This window comes from Chrysochloris asiatica, unplaced genomic scaffold, assembly GCF_000296735.1.
Source record: "Chrysochloris asiatica unplaced genomic scaffold, ChrAsi1.0 scaffold00028, whole genome shotgun sequence".
Classification (NCBI taxonomy): domain Eukaryota; kingdom Metazoa; phylum Chordata; class Mammalia; order Afrosoricida; family Chrysochloridae; genus Chrysochloris; species Chrysochloris asiatica.
The window spans coordinates 12361298-12384790 of NW_006408546.1; the positions used below are offsets into that span (position 1 = coordinate 12361298).

Below are 23493 nucleotides of genomic sequence, written 5' to 3' on the forward strand. Positions count from 1 at the left end.
TGAAGGTTCTGAAAGCTTTACTCCATTAGTGTCATCACAGTCAACTCTACTTTGAGTAGGCAGCTTTTCCCTAGTCATATTTAGAGTGCCTTCTAACCTGAAGGGTTCATTTTCCAGCACTATATCTGACAGTATACTGGTGCTGTTCATCATGTTTCAGTGTTCAATATTCTGATGCTGCCTGACAGAGTTTCAGGTTTTCAGTGACTAAATATTCTGAAGTAGTTGGTCTCTCATTCTTCCGTGCCTGTCTTAGTCTGAAAGCTTATCTAAAGCCCCTCAACCATGGATTACCCGGCTGGCATTTCAAATACTGGTGGCATAGCTTCCAGTATCACATTAGCACACAAGCCACCTCAGTATGGCAAACTGACGAATGGTGTATCATTCCTCTGTTCAGAGTCTATTAGTTGTTTCCCAGCATACACAGAGTAAAAGCCAAATTCATCGTCTTAGACTATGGTTCCTGTATCATTTATACTCCCACCTTCTCTTTCCAATCTTATCTCCTACACTGTCTCCCTTGCTTTCTCATCTCCAATCCCTTTAGCTTCATTTTTAGCCTTATAGTAAATCAAACATGCTGCCACGTCCTTTGCACTTAGGGTTACTCTGCTGAGAAGTTTTATCCCAAAACAGCTCCTCGACCTGCTCTCTCTTCTTTTAGGTCTCTTCAGATGCACTGGATTTTTTTCTGACTACCCTTTATAAGTAGTCTGGTATGGTGCTGTGGGTTAATGCACTGGACTGCAAGGTCAGTTTGAACTGCAAGGTTAGCAGTTCAGGTTCACCAGCTGCTCCTCAGAAACGCTATATAGGGTTGCTATGAGTCAGAACCATTTCAGTGACACTTAACAACAACAGAAACCCTTTATAAAACAGCATCCTCACATCTGTCTTTCTGAACTCTTTTATTGTGGTGGTTAAGTACAGTGGAGTCAATTCCAACTCATAGCAACCCTGTATAGGGTTTCCAAGGAGTGGCTAGTGAGTTTGAACCATCGACTTTGTGATTCAAACCGACCTTGTGGTCCAGATTGCTTCATATTTCTTCATTGTACTAGCGCCATCTGGAATCTGTTTACTTATATGTTGTTTTCTCTTTCTCTGACTAAATTATGAGTTCCATAAGGACAGGGACTTGGTCTAATTCTCTGCTTAGAACAATGCCCGGCACATGGTGGTGGTTGTTAAGTGCTGTGAAGGTGGCTCCCACTCATGGAGACCCTATAAAGAGTTTCTAAGACTGTGAATCTTTGTGGGAACAGAAAGCCTCACTTTTCTCCTGCTGTCACTTGGTATGCACTCAGTATTTTTTTGAGTGACTAAATTAATTGACAGAATCTTTTTTTTGGAAAGCTGCCGCATATTTTTAAAACATTTTTCTAAAAAAGAGTAAGTTCTGTGCACTTCATAGAGAGTGAAAGAAGTATTTGGAATGGGACAGGATATTAAGAACTGTAATGAAAGTTGTTCTTTCTCGCATAGCAAGGAAACAGAAGATAACGGGAGAAAGATTTCCAAGTGTATATGAAGTTGTAGAATCAAGAACAAGCATTATATGTTGGCAGTCTCTTTAAGAAAACTAGGGTTATGAAAGCAGAAGGTAGATGCAGAGGTGTGGCAGAAAATAAGGTGGTGGTTATGTGCCATCAAGTTGATTTCAACTCATTGTGACCCTGTATAGAGTTTCTGAGGCTGTACATCTTTACAGGAGCAGAAAGCCTCATCTTTCTCCCTGGTAGCTGATAAACAAATGCACCTCTGCCCCCACAGTGAGGAATGTAGACTGATGGAAATAGATGTTGATAGGCTTGAATGTGAATCTAAGGAGTTAGACTGTATATGAAATGCAAAGAAGGGGAACTAAAAGGGTCGCTTGCTATAAGAAAATTACCTTTTAATTTTTATTGTGTTTCTTTTTATTATTATAGGTTTCTCTATCAGTCACAGAAAAATGGATCATTTAAGGATTTGGAAGACTCTGTTACCACAGTACTTCTATACTACCAATTAAGATTTATGGCAGCAGATTCATCACAATAAATTTCTGCATTATAGAATTGATGAAGACCTAAACAATGATATTCTTTCATAAAAATTATCCTGTAATATCATGCCAAGACTAAATAAAACTAAAAATCACAGTCGATAATCTACCTTAAATTATTAGACTTGCTAATACAAACACACATGTGCAACAGCTACTGTATTCTGAGAGTTACACAACCTCAAATTTAGATCGTTTTCCTTTGTGGGTGAAGTCATATTTGCAAGAATCCACTGAATATATTTTTAGTCATCATATATTTTCATCTAATTGTCAGTCCGGAAAATTTACTTGAAACTGGAGTTCTAGGAATAAATTCCAAGTTCCACCATTCAGTGGATTTGATATTATGGCAGCAACTTACAGACTTGTGGTTAGTACTGTGAACCACTACAGCAGCGTTGTGATAGATCGGCGTTTTGAGCAAGCTATCCATTATTGCACTGGCACCTGCCACACCTTCACGCATGGAGTTGACTGTATTGTGGTTCATCATAGTGTTTGTGCAGACCTCTTGCATATCCCTGTGTCTCAGTTCAAAGATGCAGATCTGGACTCTATGTTTCTGCCCCATGAAAATGGACTTTCCTCAGCTGAAAGTGACTATTCCCATCATGCCCTCACAGGTCTACCCAGAATCAAGAGAGGATCTACAGTTCAGAACACTAGTAACTTAAAGGACATCGCAGGAGAAGCTATCAGTTTTGCCAGTGGGAAAATAAAAGAATTTTCCCTTGAAAAACTCAAAAACTCTAACCATGCAGCTTATAAAAAGGGAAGGAAAGTTAAGTCTGACTCATTTAATAGGAGATCAGTTGATTTTGACTTGCTTTGTGGTCATTATAACAATGATGGGAACTCCCCTTCCTTTGGTTTACTCCGAAGTTCCTCACTGGAGGAAAAATCTGTGTCTCATAGAAACTCACTTGATCTGAACCTGACTTCCATGCTTCTCCAAAATTTCTCAGAGGAAGACTTGGTTACTCAGATTTTGGAAAAACATAAAATAGATAACTTTTCTTCTGGGACAGACATAAAGATGTGTTTAGATATTTTGTTGAAATGTTCTGAGGATTTGAAAAAATGCACAGACATCATAAAACAATGCATTAAAAAAAAGTCAGGGAGTAGCATCAGTGAAGGAAGCGGTCATGATGCAATTTCTAGCTCTGAAACTGTCTATATGAATGTAATGACCAGATTAGCATCCTATCTGAAAAAGTTACCATTTGAATTTGTGCAGTCTGGACATAGTGAAGCTATAGACTTAACAGAACTGGTCAGTAATATGCCTAGTTTACAGTTGACTCCATTCTCCCCAATATTTGGCACTGAGCAGCCCCCTAAATATGAAGATGTTGTCCAGCTCTCAGCCCGTGACTCTACACAGTTTCAAACTGTTGAATTGCAAAATGATAAACATAATTCTAGGAAAACAGAAAATGTAAAATCCATTCCAAGCAACTCCACAAATTCCTTATATAACTTAAAGGTAAATGATCCCAGAACTGTAAAAGCTGTCCAGCTTCAATCACAGTCAGTAACTATGATCCCTTTAGAAAATGTTTCTTCTGGTGACTTAATGGACACTCTTTATATTGAAGAAGAATCAGATGGAAACAAAGCATTAACTAAAGGGCAAAGAACAAGAAATGGACCCAATCAGGACTTGGTAAACATAAATAAAGATACAGCAGAATCTTCCGACCGTGGTACTCATTTAAAACAAGTTCCTACTTCAATGCAAAACGAAATTGGTAAGATATTTGAGAAACCAGTTGTTAATCTCCCTGAGGAAGACCTTAAATCAAAAGTTCCTAAATTTGAAGAAGACTACAGAGATTTTATGAATCGTAACAGTCAGGAAGAGATAGATAAACTGTTAATGGATTTGGAATCTTTTTCACAAAAAATGGAAACTTCTCTAAGGGAGCCACTTGCCAAGGACAAAAGCTCTAATTCTATAAATAATCATGGTCAGTTGACTGGTCAGATACCTGTGGATCTTGAGCCTAAATCTAAAGTCTCTTCACCTTCAGAAAAAGTCTCACCTTCCTGTCTAACAAGGATCATTGAAACCAATGGACACAAAATAGAAGAAGAAGATCGAGCCCTCTTACTGCGCATTCTAGAAAGCATTGAAGACTTTGCTCAAGAACTAGTTGAATGCAAATCAGGCAGAGGGAGCCTATCACAGGAAAAGGAAATGATGCAGATTCTACAGGAGACCTTAACAACTTCCTCACAGGCCAATTTATCAGTCTGTAGAAGTCCTGTTGGTGATAAAGCCAAAGATACTACTTCAATGGTTTTAATTCAACAGACTCCAGAAGTGATCAAGGTAAGACCCAACAATCTTAAGTCTTAAGTAATTGCAAAAGGAATTTTTGAACATTTTTAAAATGTATAAACAAAAACTATTTTTAATAGTCATTTTATGCTCTAATAAAGCTCCCGCCTTAACCTAGGAATGGATTCAAATAAAGCACAAAGCCAAGTAGATTGGTTTCCACTGTCCTGACCTCTCACCTCCCTCACTTACATTTCGCTCAAAGGAAAGCTTTAATTGCTGTGTCTATATAGTGAAGTTACTAAGGATCACAAACAAAACAAAAAAACAACCAAACCTACTGCTATCAAGTCAGTTTTGACTCACGTCAACCCTACGTCTCAGAGTAGAATAGGATTTTCAATGGCTATACTTTTATGGAATAGTTCTAACACAAAACTGGCATTTAATGTTAATCTTCAGCCTCCTCGATTAACCGATAGATCATTCATTACTTCATGCCTATTGCAGACTTAGGTGCATGCAGTATTAAGAAAAGATAGCTTAAAATCTAGTTGTTAAGTGCTGTGAAGTTGATTCTAGTCCATATGCACAACAGAATGAAACACCACTTACAGCATTGCCACAATTGTTTTGAGCCCATTGTTGTTGCCACCATGTCAGTTCATCTCATTGGTGAGATCTTCATTTTTGCTGACCTTCCATTTTACCAAGCATGATGTCCTTTTCTAGGGATTGGTCCTTCCTGACAACATGTCCAAAGTATAGCAGATGAAGTCTTGCCATCCTTGTTTCTAATCTAGTTAGGGAGAGATAACTAACATACCTGAAACAGTACATGAGCATGTAAGCATTACTCACAGTAATTTTAATGCTACAGACCTTCAGTGAGGACCCTGGTGGTGTAGTGGGCTAGACATTGGACTGCTTACTGCAAGGTCAGCAGTTCAAACCCACTCGCTGCTCTGCAGGAGAAAAACGGGGCTGTCTGCCTCCTTAAAGATTTAAGTCTTGGAAACCCTATTGAGCAGTTCTACTCTGTCCTATAGAATCAATATAAGTTGGAGTTGACTCTCTAGCAGTGAGTGAGGCCTTCAATGCAAGTATCATTTACAGTCACAAGCATTTTCAAAAGACTTTGAATCTGTATACTAGTATTGCTTTCAAATAATCACGGAAAGTAAATTCTCTGTCCATTTGTGTGTATATGTGTATTAGCACAATAGCATTATTTCATCATGTTACAAGTCTAACATAGTTTGTTTAATAAGAGTCTCTTCTCCACCCAGTCACTCAGGGACCTTGGCTAATGTAATGGTGAGTTCATTTTCTTACACCTGCCACATCGGGAATGTGTGGTTTCTGAGTTCACTGAAGAAGGGGAATAAAGTGATAGTGCATTTAACTGCTTTGTCCCAGACATGACATACTTCACTTCTTCTCACAGTGTAGTCATTTTTAACCTAAAGGCTGAGAAAGATAAGGGAGCACATTGAGTATTTGGAGAACATTACCTTTATTACCACAGAGTCCTGGCGTGGCACGGTGGGTTAATCCGCTGGACTGCAAAGTTGGTTTGAACCGCAAGGTCAGTGTTTCAAACTCATGAGCTACTCCTTGGAAACCCTATACAGAGTTGCTGTGAGTCGGAACCAACTCGATGGCACTCAACAACAACAATGACAACCTTTATTATATGAGTATGATATACATGTCAACATGTATAAATTCAGAGACAGAAAGCCAAATCAACAGAAATCAAGTTGTAGAATAATAATATGAGCTCTGGTAGCGTAGTGGTTACTAATCGGGCTGCGAACCTTAAGGTCAGCGGTTCGAAACTACCAGCTGCTCCGCGGGAGAAAGATGAGGCATTCTACTCCCGTAAATATTTACACCCTCGGAAACCCTGTACAGGGTCGCTATGGATCAGAACCGACTCGATGGCACTTAACAACAACAACAATTTAGAGATATGTGCATTTGTGCCAAAGTATGAAGAAGTACATGGACACACCAGATAATTTTTATAATTTTATAATATAGATGATGAGTTCATGAATCAGTTCATTATTTATACTTTTTGTATATATCATATTTTTATTTAAAAAGATGACATGTATGTGGTGAATTTAAAGAACAAGTTACATATTATCTAAGCCTTATTTAAATTTTCATTTGAGCATGGAAAAATATTTATTGTAATCAGATGGATAATTTTTGCCTGGTGTTTGCTTTGTGGCTGTTGTTTTGCTATGCACATTTTTTGGTCCTAGTAACACTAAAGTAGAATACTTATTTAAAGTTATTAAATGATGATATGGATCTAAATATTCTCAAATAGTAACTGCACGTTTCTGTGCAATCTCTTTATGTGAATGTCTCATTTGTTGATTTACAAAAGTTAATATTTTTATTAACTTACGTCAGTGTTGGGTTGAGAAACTATAGGAATTAAGTAGGAATTAATTTTTTTTTTTTGCTATACTGAAAACTACAAAAATAAATCTTTTCATGTACATAGGCAATACTGATGTGCTTAATACACATGTTTTATAAGAGAACGAAAATACCTGTTTGGTAACCTCAAAATGGTAATAACATAACAGCAGCCAATTATTGTGCACTAGAATGACAATATATTGTCATTATAATGCTCACAGTATATTATCTTACTAGTTTTCCCACAGTAACCTATTCCAACACTCTCAACAACTAATTATAATGAGAGAGTCTTTCTGTAATACAGTGTTTTGAATTTTATTCAGTCCTTCCCCACTTTTTAGAGGATAACGGAGGGAACAGTTGAATATAAAAAAGGGACAGAAATCTTCTGAAAGAAATAGACTGCAGTTAAAAAAGGAAATGTGAATCTGAAGCCAAGATCAAGTCCTATGCAGTGTCTCTCGTGTCCCTGACTCAGCTCATGAACAGGTTGCCTTTGACATACCCCAATATAAGTACCAAATCTGTCACTGAGTCAATTCCTGTTCATAGCAGCTCTATAGGACAGAGTCAAACTGCTCCTTAGGGTTCCCAAGACTGTCAGTCTTTACAGGAACAGGCTGCCTCTTCTTTCTTCCACAGAGCAGCTGGTGGCTTTGACCTGCGGACCTTTTGGTTCTCAGCCCAGTGCTTAACTCACTGTACCACCAGGGTTTCTAATCTCACTATCCACCTATTGTTATCGAGTCAATTCCAAAACTATAAATCTTTTTGGAAGCACACAGCCTCATAAAGGACTGCACTGGACTCTAAAATGAGCTTCCTGGTTTTTTGACAAGTATGAACTGAATTAAAAATCTTATCAAATGCCAATTTAAATAAATAGGTAATACAGAATTCAGGAAGACACTTAATTCAAGAAAACAGAACCAGTATTCCTTGACTTAGTTGCCTCCCACTTTTTTTTTTCCTTTAGGAAATATTTTAATCCAGAAATTAGCTACTTTTTTTCTGTAAAGGTCCAGATGATATTTTAAGTTTTTAGGACCAGTTAAGGTCTCTCTCATATAGACTTCATTCGTTTGTTGTTTTCAACAGCTCTTTAAAAATGTAAATCAATGCCTATCTTGAAGCCTCATACAAGCGGTGGTCCAGATTTGACCCGCAGGCTGTAATTTCATTATTCTTGTTTTAAGCAAATAGAGAAAGTATGTTGTTATTGTTAAGTGCCACTGAGTCAGTTCTGACTCTTAGCAACCCTGTATAGGGTTTCCAAGGACAGACTAATGGGTTTGAACAGTCAACCTGGCAGTTACCAGTCCTGTTGTTATTCTATAGCACCACACCAGGACTCATAAAAAAGTATAGTGATTGGTATTTAAAAAAATTTTTTTATATACCACTTAGTGTGGTGGCTCCATGCAGTAAGTACAGGGCTGCTAAACTGCAAAGATGATGGTTCAAATCCACCAGCCACTAACTCCATAGAAGAAAGATAAGACTTTCTGCTCCCATGAAGATATAAAGCCTCAGAAACCCTATACAGAGTTGCTATGAGTCATGCTGCCATATTTGCTTCAGATCCTTGCTTTATTTAATATTTTCATTATCATCATTATAAAAAAAAAAAAAAAAAATCTCAGATATTTAAATCCCTAGGCCACCCATACCCAGTACCCTCTTGTCCTTTTCAGAGGTGACCACTGCCCTCAAGTTGATATTCATATCCTCTTACAAGTTTTTATACCTTTTTTTTCCCAGATATCCATATGGAAACCTATGTTGTTAGGTATTATTGACTTGGTTCAAACTCTTAGGAACCCTGTGTATAACATTAAAAAACAAAAACAAAAACCACTTCCCAATTCTGCACCATCCTCACAATTGTTGCCATATTTGAGCCCATTGTTGGGGCCGCTGTGTCAGTCCATCTCATTGAGAGTCTTCTTCTTTTTCATTCACCCTCTACTTTATCAATCATGATGTCCTTCTTCAGGGACAAGTCCTTCCTGAACATATCCAAAGTATGTGAGATGAAGTCTTGCCATCCTGGCTTCTAAGGAACATTCTGGCTGTACTTCCAAGACAGATTTGTTCGTTCTTCTGACAGTCCACGGTACATCCGATATTCTTTGCCAGCGCTATTATTCAAAGCCATCAGTTCTTCTTTAGTCTTCCTATTCATTGTTCAGCTTCTACATGCATGTGAGGTGATTGAAAAGACCATGGCTTGGGTGGGAGCTCAAAGTAGTCCTCAAAGTGACATTTTTGCTTTCTAACACTGAAAAGAGATTTTTTTTGCCGCAGATTTGCCCAGTTCAATACGTTGTTTGATTTCTTGTAGGTGTAGATTATGTCTCCAAGTAAAATGAAATCCTTGACAGTTTTAATCTTTTCTCTTTTTATCGTGATATTGCTATGAAAATAGCATTGTTTTTATGTTTTTATTCATATTTAGAGAGAGTGGGCTAAGAGTAATAGAACATAAGATAGAGAAAGACAGATTGGGTCCAGATTAAGAAAGAATTTTTATGTTATGCTAAGAAGATTATTGGGAAGGAACCAAAGAAGACTTTTAAACAAGGAAGTTTATTATTTGATTTTATTAGATTAATGAATTTTGATTGAAGCTGGTTTAGTTTTTTTACTTACTATTTTTAACTTTTTAGACAGTTGGAAATTTATCCATTATTTAAAATATTTTAATTAAAATATTATGTAAAAGAAGCACTTTTAAATGATATTGATGATTTTTCCCAGGAGGAAAGACAGAATTAGCAATATTGTATGTCATTAATATTTTAATAATGTACTTCAAAATAATTTCCCAAGAGTAAGCAATAATTGTTGTCTGAATATAAATTAAGTTAAAACCTATATTGGAAGAGGGAACCAAATAAAAATTGCTAGGAGGATAATGAGAGATGAGTACAGAGAGAATGTTGATCTGTGGCCCATGGGCCAAATCCAGGCTTCTGCCTGTGTTTGTAAATAAAATATTATTGTCATGTAGCTAATTCATTAATTTATATATGGTCTGTGGCTACTTTTGTGTTCCTACTGCAACTTTCAGTAGTTGCATAAAGACACCATAAAGCCTAAAATTTTTACTATCTAACCATTTGCAGTCTCCTGTTTAAATATTGTTGTTAAAGTACTATGGAGCTGATTCTGACTCATAGTGACCCTGCACAGGGTTTCTGAGGTTGTAAATCTTTACGGGAGCAGAACACTTCATCTTTCTCCCATGAAAGCACTGGTAGTTTCAAACTACTGACCTTGAGGTTGGCAGCCCAACTCTCATAACCACTATGCTACCAGAAATCCATTCATTACATGGTAAAGCAGCATAATAACTTTCGATAGGATTCGGTGTGATATTTTGTTAAGGGCATTGGAAGTCTTAGAAACATCATTTAAATATCAACAGCAAAAACTATCTGGTAGATGATTTTCAAATGTTGTATCAGTTGTTGTTGTTAGGCACCATCAAGTCGCTTCTGACTCATAACAACTTGTGCACAACAGAATAAAACACTGCCCATTCCTGCACCATCCACATTGCAACTGCCACTGTGGCATTTCATTTTGTTGGGGGGCGGTGAGGGTCTTACTCTTTTTTTGGTGACCCTGCACTTTACCTAGCATTATGCCCTTCTCGAGGGACTGACCCTTCCTGATAAATATGTCCAAAGTATGAGAGATGAAGTCTCACTATCCTGGCTTCTAAGGAACATCGTGGCTGTACTTCTTACAACACAGATTTGTTTGTTCTTCTAGCAACTCATGGTATTTTCAGTATTCTTCTCCTACACTGTAACTCAAATGCATCAATTCTTCTACGGTCTTCCTTATTCATTGTCTAATTTTCACATGTATGTTGTTGTTTTTATGTGCCTTGGAGTCAGTTCCGACTCATAGCAACCCTGTACAGGGTTTCCAAGGCTGTAAATCTTTACGGGAGCAGAAAGCCTCATCTTTCTCCCGCAGAACAGCTGGTAGTTTCGAACTGCTGACCCTGAGGTTCGCAGCCCGATTCGTAACCACTACGCTACATGTATATTAGGTTATTGAAAATACCATGGCTTAGATCAGGTACACCTTAGTCATCAAACTGACACCTTTGCTCTTGAGCATTTTAAAGAGGTCTTGTGCAGTAGATTTGCCTAATGCAGTATGTTTGAATTGACTGCTGCTTCCATGAGTGTTGATAGTGGATTCAAGCAAAATTAAATCTTTGAAAACTGCAATCTTTTCTCCATTTATCTTGATGTTATTTATTGGTCTAGTGAGATGATTTTTGGTTTCTTTACATTGAGATGAAATCAATACTGAAGGTTTATCTTCAACGGGAAGTATTTCAAGTCCTCTTTGCTTTAGCATGCAAGGTTGTATCATCTACATACTGCAAGTGGTTAATGAGACTTCTTTGAATCCTGTTGCCACATTCTTCAGATAGTCCAGCTTCTCGGATTATTTGCTCAGTGTACAGATTGAGTAGTATGGTGAAAGAATGCAACCCTGGTGTACACCTTTTCTGATTTTAAACCATTCAGTGTCCCCTTGTTCTGCTGAGACAACTGCCTCTTGGTCTATGTACAGGTTCCATATGAGCACAATTACACGTTTCAGAGAATACTCATTGTCCGCAGTGTTATCCATAGCTTGTCATGATCTACAGAGTCGAAAGATTTCACATAGTAAAGCACAGTACACATCTTTCTGGTAGTCTCTGCTTTTACCCAAGATCCATTTAACAGCAATAATTATCTCCCATTCCATGTCCTCTTCTGAATCTGGCTTGATCCTCTGGCAGTTCCCTGACAATGCACTATTGCAGCTGCTTTTGAATTCTCTTTAGCAAATTCTCACTTGCATGTGATTCTAATAATACTGTCCAATGATTTCCACGTTCCATTGGGTTAGTTTTCTTTGCAGTCAGCACAAATGAATCTCTTCCAATCAATTGATCATGTAACTTTCTTCCAATTTTTTTGGCATAGATGAGTGCATGCTTCTAGTGCTGTATCAGTTTGTTGAAAGATTTCAATTTGTTTTCCATCAATTTCCAGAGCCTTGTTCTTTACGAGTGCCTTCATTACACATTGGACTTCTTCCTTCAGTACCATTGGCTTTTGATCATCTGCTATTTTTTTGAAATGGTTGAACATCAACCATTTCTTTTTGGTTGAGTGAGTCTGTATATTCCATCCATCTTCTTATGGTGCTTTCTGCATTGTTCAATATTTGGCCCATAGAATCCTTCAGTATTGTAAGTTGAGGCTTGAATTTTTTCTTCTGTTCCCTCAGCTTGAGAAATGCTGATCTTGTCCTTCTTTCCTTTTGGTTTTCTAACTCCAGGTCTTTGCACCTTTCATTATAATAGTTGACTTTGTCTTCTTTAGCTGCCCTTTGAAGTTTTCTATTCAGCTCTTTTACCTCCTCATATCTTCCATTTGCTTTAACATCTTTATGCTGGAGAGCAAGTTTTTAGAGTCTTTTCTGACATCCATTTTGGTCTTTTTTTTCTTTCTTGTCTTCTTAATGACCTTTTGCTTTCTATCTGTATGTTGTTCTTCATGTCATTCCACAACTCTGCTGGTCTGTGATCATTAGTGTCTAATGTATCATATCTGTTCTTGAGATGTTCTCTAAATTTAGGTGAGATATATTCACATTTTGGCTCCCGTGGACTTGTTTTAACTTTCTTCAGCTTCAGTCTGAATTTGTATTGAGCAATTGATGATCTGTTCTACAGTCTGCCCCTGTCCTTGTTTTTGCTAATGATACGAAGATTTTTCAACCCACAGATGTAGTCAGTTTCATTTTTGTGTATTCCATCTGGTGAGATCTATGTATGTAGTCATCTTTTATATTGTTTTAAAAAGGTATTTGCAATGAAGAAGTCATTGATCTTGCAAAATTCTGTCATAGATTACCAGCATCATTTTTATCACCAAGACCATATTTTCCAACTACTGAACTTTCTTTATTTCCAGCCGTTGTATTTCAGTCACCAGTAATGATCAATAAATCTTGATTGCATGTTTGATCAATTTCAGACTGAAGTATTCAGTAGGATTTTTCAGTTTCATCATCTCAAGCTTTAATGCTGGGTTCATAAATTTGAATAATGGTGGTATTAACTGGTCTTCCTTGTAGGCATATGGATATTATATCACAGACAGCATTATAATTCAACATAGATCTTAAAGTGTTCTTTTTGATGATGAATGTGACCATTCCTCTTCAGTTTGTCATTCTTGGCATAGTAAATGATTGTCAGATTCAAAATGACCATTATTGGTCTATTTCAGTTCACTAATGCCTAGGATATTGATCTTTTTGTGTTCCATTTCATTTTTTATAACTTTCAATTTTCTTAGATTCATACTTTAGACATTCCATGTTCCAGTTATTATTGAATGTTTACAGCTGTTTCTCCTCATTATGATTTGTGCCCCATCAGCAAATGAATGTCTTGAAAGCTGTACTCCATTCATGTCATCACGGTCAACTGTTTGAGAAGTCAGCTTTTTCCCAGTTATATTTTGAGTGCCTTCCAACCTGAGGGGCACATCTTTTGGCACTGTATCTGGCGATGTTCTAGTGCCATTCATCACATTTCAGTATTCAGTATTCAGATGCTATCTGACAGTGTTCCATTGCTATTCATAAGGTTTTCAGTGACTAAACATTCAGTAGTCCACTACTACTCCTTCTTAGTGTGTCTTAGTCTTGAACCACAATTGAATCCTGTCCACTGTGGGTATACTCTACTAGTATTTAAAATACTAGTCACATAGTTTCTGGCATCACAATAACATGCAAACCACCACCACAGTTTAACTAACTGATAGGTAAGTGGTGGGTTTACCAGTAAACATTGGGCGGGATTTCAGAATTCTTCATTATGGGTTCTGATCTACGTAACTTCTCTCTCCTCCACTGTAGTCACAAACGATCACTAACTTTTCTACGTATATCAACTTACATTACATCTCATGTCTTATTTCCCTTTCTTTATGCACTAACCCAATCATAGGCCTTTCTTACTGTGTCCAGTTGTCTATATCAATGGCTAATAAATATATCTTCAGAGCATGCTCTTTCTCAAACCCTCTGCATGCCAGGAAAAAAAAAAAAAACAAACAAACTATAGGTTCCAGAATAACTGAGATGTGCAGGTGGACCTGAAAGTGAGTTGAGCAAGACTAAAAGAAGAGCTTGTGAGAGGGACAATAGGATGGTGGCTGAGGTTCCAAGGGGTTTCATGATGAGAATGAGTGAATAACTGAGAGTTTGTCTTGACATGAAGGATAATGTAATAATTAAAAAACAAAAAAACCTTTGAAATGACATTGCTTTAGTAATTCTTGTAATGGTATCATAAATGATATTTTACCACTACCAATTGTTGTTGCTGTTAAATGCCATCGAGTGCATTCCAACTCATAGCTACCCTGTGTAGGGTTTCCAAGGAGTAACTGGTGGGTTTGAACTGCTGACCTTGTGATTCAAATCATCTTTGCAGTCCAGTGCGTATCCTACAGTACCATACCAGGACTCATTATTATCATTTTTTGTGGTTAGTCTGTGGGGCAATAGGAGCAGGTTAACTGTTGTTGAGAAGGTAAAATAATAAGCTCTAACCTCTTTTTAAAGTTATTTTTATGCAATTTTACTTTAAACAAAGCCAGGGAAATTTTTCCATTATTACTTGCCTTAATTGAATGAATGGGGAAGAGGAGGTTTTCAATTAAAGAATAATTTATTGTGAATAAAGAGGAAGATTTAAAATTTTGTCTTATATGTAAGTCTAGTAAAACTTTACAAGTTTCAGTGAATTGAGGGGGAAACCTGCCTGGAGTAGTAAAAAGTATTAGTTAGAATTTTAATGTTTTCAAGTAATAGTTTTATTGATTTTGAAATTAAAGAGTAAATCTTTTGTTTGAGAATTGCCAAACATGGACTTCAGTTGGACCTGTTTCAGTACTATGGTAAAAATCATTTATAATAAGTACATTATACTTATTGATATGTAAAATGGAGACTGCTAAAATACTTAAGATGAATTATTTCAAATAGGTTAAGGATTCATAGCTCTTTGTACTTCTACCATGTTTAGCATTCAGTATAGATGAACCAAAGATAGAGCAAGTTTAGTGGAGTACACAGTTGAACCAAAGATAGAGCAAGTTTAGTGGAGTCCACAGTTGTTAATAGTGGAGATGTGTGATATAAGTTAAAAGTAATAGAGGCTTTAGAAAAATATAGATGTACTGCTGCAGGAACTCAGGGGAGGAAGAGATCCATATCAACAGTGAAACTCAAGGTTTTCTGGAGGAGGTAACACGTGTCCATTGGTCCATTGGATTAGTTGATTTCATCACTCTTCTTTTTTCCTTACATGGAGAGACCAATAGTTGCACCTTAGATGTCCACTCATAAGCTTTTAAGATCCCAGTTGCTACTCACCAAAGTAGGATGTAGAACATTGTCTTTATGTGGATTATGTTATTCCAGTTGACCATGGTGTCCCCTGAGACCCCAGGCTCAGAAACTTGTTGCCTCAAGGTATTCGGTAATGTAAGCAAAAATATTCTTTAATTCAAGGTAATTTGTATAATATATTACCCTAAGAGATTCCTCAAGTAGAACCAAGCTTCAGCCGCTGAAACTAGGCTTTTTCTTATATGACCATCTTTAGGAATTGGATAAATTTTACTGTGTAAAATAGTCCCTTTAAAATCTCATGCCTTGTACAGTCGTTTACTTCATGATAAGAATTGAAGGTCAGATAAAGATGTTTGAATCATGGCCCTGCCATTTCCTCTGAGGTTACCAGAAATAATTATTCTGGACTAGATTTGGGGGTCTTGATGTGGTGCTGTATAATAAGCACTGGTCTGCTAACCACAAGGTCAGTGGTTCAAACACACCAGCCTCTCCTTGGAAACCCTATACACAGTTGCTATGAATAGGAACACACTCAATGGCACTTAAAACAGCAACAGATTTGACAGGTTCTTCTGTCATACAGCCTCATGGACCTACTTTTGGAAACCACAGTTAAGCTGTTTACCTTGGAGGCACTCTGGCATCCAAGAAGCATGGCTCCATCAGCTGTCATAGTTGCAACATAATGCTTATTGTCATTAGGGTCCATGACCATCAATTCCAGCCTTCTATTTTGATTCCTGTGAATTCAGACTTCACCCAAAATTGATGGAAAATTATCTTCACATACATACCACCAAACTACCAAGGAAGACAGTTGGTATGAAAAGAAACCCTCTGTTCCTTCTAGCTTTAACTTTCTAACATTCATAGGCTAAAATTCATGTTTTTCCTCTGTAATGAGAAACCTAACTAAAGTAATTCCTGAGCAGGGAGGAAGGAAAAAACAAAACAACAATAAGAAAAAACAAACTAAGAAGAACAGAGAACTAACTCCAGGAACTGGAAATGCTAGGGATCTGAGAATGATCAAACCTGATAATTTTAGCTTCTTGATCATTTCCCCCACCCCCACCCCATATCCTAGAAGAACATATAACCACAATTTCGGAATACTTAAAGGCAGAAATTTTAGCTTTATTGGTTCTTTGTGCTGTTAGTCATGGAATATGTTTCTGTTGTCCAAAGACAATTGAAACAAGACACAAAAGTACTTCTTCGATCTCTGTCATATTTATGCTCTCTTATTTTGCTGCATCCAGTGAAGTTAAGGGTAAAACTAGAACCTACCATAGATAATCATCACTCCTTGACTTCTGTTTCCACTCCAGAGTTTTATTACATATGAGTAAAATAGCATTAATAACAGCTCATTAATGAAACAATAAGAAGATACCACATTGGATCATAAAGGAAAATATAAAATTTTAAGATTAAGAGTAACTAGTTTATAATAAATTTGCTTCCTTAAAGCTTACTTACAATGATATTTTAAATGAAGCTTATCATTGACAACATTATTGTTATCATTTTACCTCCTCTGCCAGTTAAGATCTACAAGTTAGATTTTATTAGTGTTACTGAGATATAATTTACATGCATAAAATTTACCTTGCTAATGCACACAATTTAGTAGTCTAAGTATATTCACCTGGTTGTACAACCATCACCACTACCTAATTCCAAAATGTTTTCATCACCACCACCACTCCGGAAAAAAGCCCCCATTCCCATTAGTAGTTTTCTTACCAACTTTCTATTTTCCACTTCCCCCCCATCCCTGGAAACAACTAGTCAATGCTTTGTCCTTATAGATTTGCCTATTCTGCATATTTCTTACAAATGGAATCATAAAATGTGACTTTTTATATATAGGTTCTTTAATCGTTATGTTGTTAAGTGCCATCTCTAGTCAGTTCTAACTCATAGTGACCCTTTAGAGGGTTTCTTAGGAGTGGGTTTGAACTGCCAGCCTTATGGTTAGCAGTCCAGTGCTTATCCTACAGTGCTACACCAGGACCCTAGGTTATTTTATTAGCATAATACTTTAAGGTTTATCCACTGTGTAGCATGAATCAGCACTGCATTCCTTTTTATAGCTGATTAAGGAGCTCTGGTAGCGTAGTGGTTACAAATCGGGCTGTGAACCTCAAGGTCAGCAGTTCGAAACTACCAGCCGCTCTGCAAGAGAAAGATGAGGTTTTCTGCTCCCGTAAAGATTTACAACCTTGGAAACCCTGTGCAGGGTCGCTATGGGTCGGAACCGACTCGACGGCACTCAACAACAACAACAATATTCCATTGTATAAATATGCCATATTTCATTTATCCATTTGTCATTTGATAGACATTTGAGTTGTTTCCACGTTTTGGCTATTGTAAATAATATTGTTTTAAACATTAATGCACAAGTTTTTTTGTGGAAGGAGAAACTTTTGATTTGGTGTTTAAAAATTTTTAAACAGCTAACTTCCTTCTCTTAGAAATAGTCTCCTGATATAAAACAACCTCTTTACCGATTTTTTTCCTATAGCGTCTTTTGGGTAAACATTTTTAGTGCACTTCAAAGTGACTCTCCTGTTAATCTGGACCCAATTCTAATACCTCAGCCTAGATCCTTATATAACTCCACTGATTTCCTATCTTTCCTGCGTTGTGTATTTCCATCACTTGGGTTTCCTGAAGCTTTGCTGCCTAACTCTTAACCCAAAAGCCTTACCTGGTTTATAAACTAAAAGGCTAAATTTGTTTTGGCACAAAACATTATATAAAAAAGATTAACTACTTAGTTGCTGTTACACACAAGTGAGAACAATTTGTTCATTAGGCACATCAAAATTGTTTACTCTTATCTCATACATCCAATCCATTTTCTCTTAATATACTCAGTGGAACTGATTCATTCTAGAAAAAGAGAAAATTAACATATATTCATTTTCATATGTGGAAAGGCAGAGAATTATGAGAGAATTAGGAAAGTTCTCAAAAATCCATCCTTAGTTTCTAACTAAACCTTCAAGAATGAGTTCTACAAAAATGTAATGTGTTGGGTCTCACATATTTTGTTTTCTTCCGTCTTTCTTTCTCAATAACACCTTCCTTCAATGATGCAACTTTTCCTTGACTTCTTAGTTCTTCTCATTTCTTTAAATCTCTTAAAATATGGTAAGGGAACATTTTCTTTACTGACATATGTAGGGTATCTTGGGGGAAGGGGACATGAAGGAAGGAAAATGTTCTTTAGGCCTTAGGGTCATATCAGAGAGGCCAGTGCCTCTAACTGGTCTCTTTGAGAAAGATTATCACCAATGCCCCAAGCTGGTTCTCTTTGAGAAAGATTATCACCAGTGCCCCAAGCATGCCTGTTCCAGAGGAAGATCTGTGGAATGGTAAGGCAGGAAAGGAACTCCAGCCCAGGCTAGTGGATCTCTAGGTAACAACTGATACCTTCCAGTCAGCTCTACAACAGATAGGCCTGTGTTTTATCTCATCTTACCACTCTTGCATTGAAGACCCAGGTTGAGCACATTGTCCAAACAGGACAACCTGCATCATCAAACAGTGTATGCCCATGAATGATCTGTAGGTCAAGAAGAGTTTTCAGGTAACTGTGCAGAAAGCCCATACTGTTAGCCAACTAACTTCTTAGGATGGACTTCATATATGCTGCAGAGGAGAAGAGAAAAGATCTCATGGGTTATTCCAGAAAGATCTCAAAATGAATTTATAAACTATGTGCTAGTCCTGTACTCACTTATTTGTCTGGCTAGTGCTCCAGGGAAGGAACTCTCATAGCATAGTGGTTATGCATAGTGGTTATGAGTTGGACTTCTAATCTCACCGTCAGCAGTTCAAAACCGCCAGCCTTTCCGTGGGAGAAAGATGAGACTTCTGCTCCTGTAAATATTTACAGCCTCGGAAACCCTATACAGGGTTGCTATGAGGTGGAACTGACTTTACATCACACCACCACCATAAGTGCTACAGGGAGATCCTCTCACCCGAAGCAGCCTTTCCCTCCCAACACCCTACCCCATGGATTGTACTTTCCCAATAAAGAAGAGCCATGTATTGATGTTGTTCCAGTTGTATGCTTCGTAAAACTAACTAAAATTTTTAGATCTTTCCTAGACTCAAGCAGATATACTTTCATACAAACAAACAAAAACCAAATAAACCAATCTAATTTTAGCAGTCCTTCAGAATTCATTGCCACAAACTGAGTCTTTTAGAAGTCCTTTCAGGGGTCTGGTATTTTCTCCCCTTTGAAGTTTTTGAGTAACAGTTGGATAAATCAAAACTTAGACCTAATTTCATCATCAAAAGATACGGAGAAATATTTTCTTGGATAAGAGTATAGCAGAGCAGGCTCTTTAGCACAATTTTGACTTTAAAACTTCAGAGACTCATGGGAAATAAAGAAAAGCATTTATTGCCTTTTGTTTCATAACCAACATTGTACTAGGTGCAATGAGGAAAAGAAGAGACCACTTTTTTGTTGCTGTTATAACCCAGCAAAGTGTCTTGCACATAAGTGCTCAGAAAAATGCTTGTTGAATGAATGAGTGACTATAAAATTAAACTTACCCTTGAGATTCTAGACAGTTTTGAAAAAGCCTTTATTCTCAGATAACAAAATACTATAGTAGAGCACGTTTGCCTGAATATGATTAGGTTTATATGTATCCTAAATATTTTTAATGTGTGTTAAACAATTTATTTTTACTAGAACCATTAATATAATTTATTTTAATATTATTTTATATAGGTCCAAAGCCTTTTGAGAACAAGTTTGATCGAGTTCTATGACATCTTTCTTTAATAATGAATTTTTTTATTGATTTCCAGTTTCTTTAAAATGAAGAAGGAATTTTAAAGTAATGAAGCAATTTGAATGTCAGCATCTAAATTTTAATAGGTTTTTGCCTTTCTCTCTATTCTATAGCAGATTACTAGTTGGCCTTTACTGTATTTTTATAAAGATTGAACTTTTTTTTAATTCTAGAAATAGCTCCTCTCACTTTTTTTCACACTCATATATCATTTGTTTACATAACTGAACTGAGTAATTGCTGTAAAAAGTACAACTAGCATAAACAGGTTGGGGACAGACACAACTGATTCTTAGTTAAGCATACAGCTCAACTGCTGAGATTAGAAATGTGAGAGCATACCAGAAAGCAACCTACTACCATGAACCAGTGTGCAGTAGATGCTCTGTTTTGCAGGAGAATTGGAGAGCACTGACTAGTCCAGAGAATTAGTTAAGTAGAGGTCATTTAAGAGAATTTTTACTGTATTTCATTAAGTGTTGATGTACAGACTAAGAATTAAGGAAAATAAATTGGGGAAGCCTTCCTTAAATAAGTAAAATTTGAGTTGGAGTTTGAAGGATGACTAGACCATGTGGATCCCTGGTGGTACATTTCAGAAGTTTTGAACCTGCCAGTCCCTCAGTGTGAGAATGATGTGACATTCTGCTTCTATAAAGATTATAGCCTTGGAAACTCTATGAGGCAATTTTGCTCTGCCCTATATGGTTGCTATGAGCTGGAATCAATTCAGCAGCACACAGAAACAATTTGAGAAGAGGGAGGATTCTCAAGAAGAGGATAAAATTCATGAGGCTGAAATAACGAAGACGTGGGCTTTTTGAAGCCAAGGATATTGAGTATAAGAGGGGGACAGTATGATTTAAGTCATGGTTTAATGGAATAGTCACACCAACAACAACAACAACAACAAAGGTCTAGTGTCATCCATTTAACAAACTTTGTTTATATTTAATTGGGACATAAATAATGAGAGAAGAAAAGGACATTCTAGGCAGGAGAATAAGGAAAAATGTATGAGGAAACTACCTAGTTGAGAGAGAATGTGTAAACCCGTTGAGATAAAATTAGAAAAATTAGGAAGCACCCAGGTTGAAGCATCAGTCCAGTGTTTTCCAATCAGAATTATTTTTCTACCATAATATATACTTAGACAATAATACATAACTGGGTAAAATTTTGTTTGAACAGAGAGTTCCACAACTTAACAAGAATGAAAAAAAAGAGAAAAACACAGGATTAGACATATAAATCCAATGTATACATTATAAAGAGTTAAAATGTTTTCAAAAGAAATTAAGAAAACTGCTGATTTATTTAACTTGTGGAAAACTGAATAATTTAATTCCCAGTATATTATCCTACTATACTGTGACACTGCCAGATAATGCACTGGAGTACAAAGTAGGTTTGAGCCACAAGGTCGGTGGTTCAAACTCACCTCGGAAAGCCTATACAGGGTTGCTATGAGTCTGAGCCTACTTAGCCATGAACAAGAACAACATATTAAACAAGGGTTTGGTGGAAGAGGATTGTAGTATTTGGTTCATATTTTCAAGCAATGGAAAATAAATGAAACTTTTAAATATTGAACATAAGAGAATACTTGAAGATACATTTGTAAATAGCTATATAATGGCAGATAATTGATCTTTAAAAAACCAAAAGAACATTAAAAAATTTTGGTATTATTACTTTAAAGCTCCCCAAAGAGGGAAAAATGTCTCAAATTTAAGATATACAAGTACTATGTTTCTGTCTGGTCATCCTTTGTACTCTTATCCAAATTTAATAAAATATATTTGTTGTGGAGAATATACACAGTATAACATACACCGATTTATCAATTTTTACATGTACAATTCAGTGATACTGATTACATTTGAGTTTTGTAACTGTTCTCACCCTCCTTTTCTGAGTAATGTAAACTCATTAATGTAAACTCACTGCCCCCTGTTTGAGTTTGCTATCTAATCTTTGATTTGCTGTTGTCAATTTGATCCTACTTAGGTAGACTTTAAAAGAGCACAATGCTCGAGGCAGACATTAAGCTAAAATATTGCTGGTTTTAAGAAGATGTAAGGGGATGTTTTTGGTTTAAGGCTTTAAGATTATTTTAGCCAAATTTCACACATATCCATATGTATCTAAAGCATCTTTCTAATCATATTCAGTAGTTTCATTCTCTTACCCAACACTTACTACAGTAAGTTTTCAAATATCTCCGTAAGCACTTTAAAAAAATATGTGATGACTAAAATAGTTTTCTGCCAAAAAAACATTTGATTTTCAAATCTGAGACCAAATTATTTGAGAATGAAAGGTTTTGTTTATCTCCATATTTTGATCAAATAGATTTAGAGGGCTTTGAATATTTGATTTCCCTTCAAGTAAGAAATACAAGATTATTCATAAAATAATAGTTTCAAATTTTCCCTTACTTAGAGGATAAACTGTTTTCTATGGATTGACACCACAAGTACTCTTAAGTTTGAGAAGTTAGCATTATCTGAGAAGTTGCTATTTTTAGGTCCAGCTGTAATGTTTCTAACTTTGGTGCTGGGGGAGTGGGTGCTTCCTTTCCCAGAAGGCTCTGTATTCTCAACATGTGCAGGTCAATTTGACATCAAGTTACCTACAAGGAGCAACGGGCTCATAGCAAGCTGTGTTTCTCACTTGAAAATTATGAGCAGGTAGTGGGAGCCACAGGCTGTATTTGGGAACCAGCTGCATGTCAGTACAAGTATGGATTGTGGTCATTGGAGGCTGGGAGAGCATAATGCTTGAACTTAATTTGTTTGGGCGATAAGAAGAAAAAAGTATCTTCCTACCTGACAAGATTGACAATTTACTAAATCTGACTCTCTTCAGAAGTGTGCTGGACAGTTTCTAAATAAACATTCACTTTTCAAAGATGATGATCAAGGAGACATCTCTACGGAGGGATCCGGATTTAAGGGGAGAGTTAGCTTTCCTGGCAAGGGGCTGTGATTTTGTTCTTCCATCACGGTTTAAGAAGCGGCTGAAGTCATTTCAGCAGGCACAGGTTTGAAAAATTTGGGTGTTTATTTTCAAATATTTTTATTACTAATACAACTGCACCCAATGAACTAACCTACAAATAATTTTACCAGCTCACTTGTATCTTGATACTAGATCAAGGAATTAATGTGTGTCCTCTATTCAGCTATTTGCAGAAAGCTATTTGTAGAGAGATTCCAACAGGTTTAAAAATAGACCTGGACCTGGAGTACAGTACTCACATTTTTATCATGTAGAAAGGGGAATCCAGCTTTAGAGACAATAAATAAATACAAATATTATTTAGTGGGGGGAAATACTTAGATTTTTATTAGAAATTTCTTCAAGAAACTAGTATTTCTGTGTTAAAATCTCATTTTTGAATCAGTATATAT

The 23493-nt window shown here is 36.6% G+C and overlaps 1 protein-coding gene across 2 annotated transcripts in view; it reads left to right on the forward strand.

The window, feature by feature from the left end:
* Nucleotides 1-1940: 1940 nt before the first annotated feature.
* The window catches only part of PPP2R3A (protein phosphatase 2, regulatory subunit B'', alpha), a 200300-nt gene continuing 178747 nt past the window's right edge, over nucleotides 1941-23493 (forward strand). The window contains exon 1 of one of the 2 annotated variants that reach the window (XM_006846599.1): nucleotides 1941-4391. In XM_006846599.1, coding sequence (XP_006846662.1) covers nucleotides 2400-4391 — 1992 coding nt within the window. In that variant the 5' untranslated portion in view covers nucleotides 1941-2399. Of the gene's footprint in view, nucleotides 4392-22991; nucleotides 23124-23493 lie in introns of those variants that run through there. The other variant, XM_006846600.1, reaches the window with a different exon arrangement.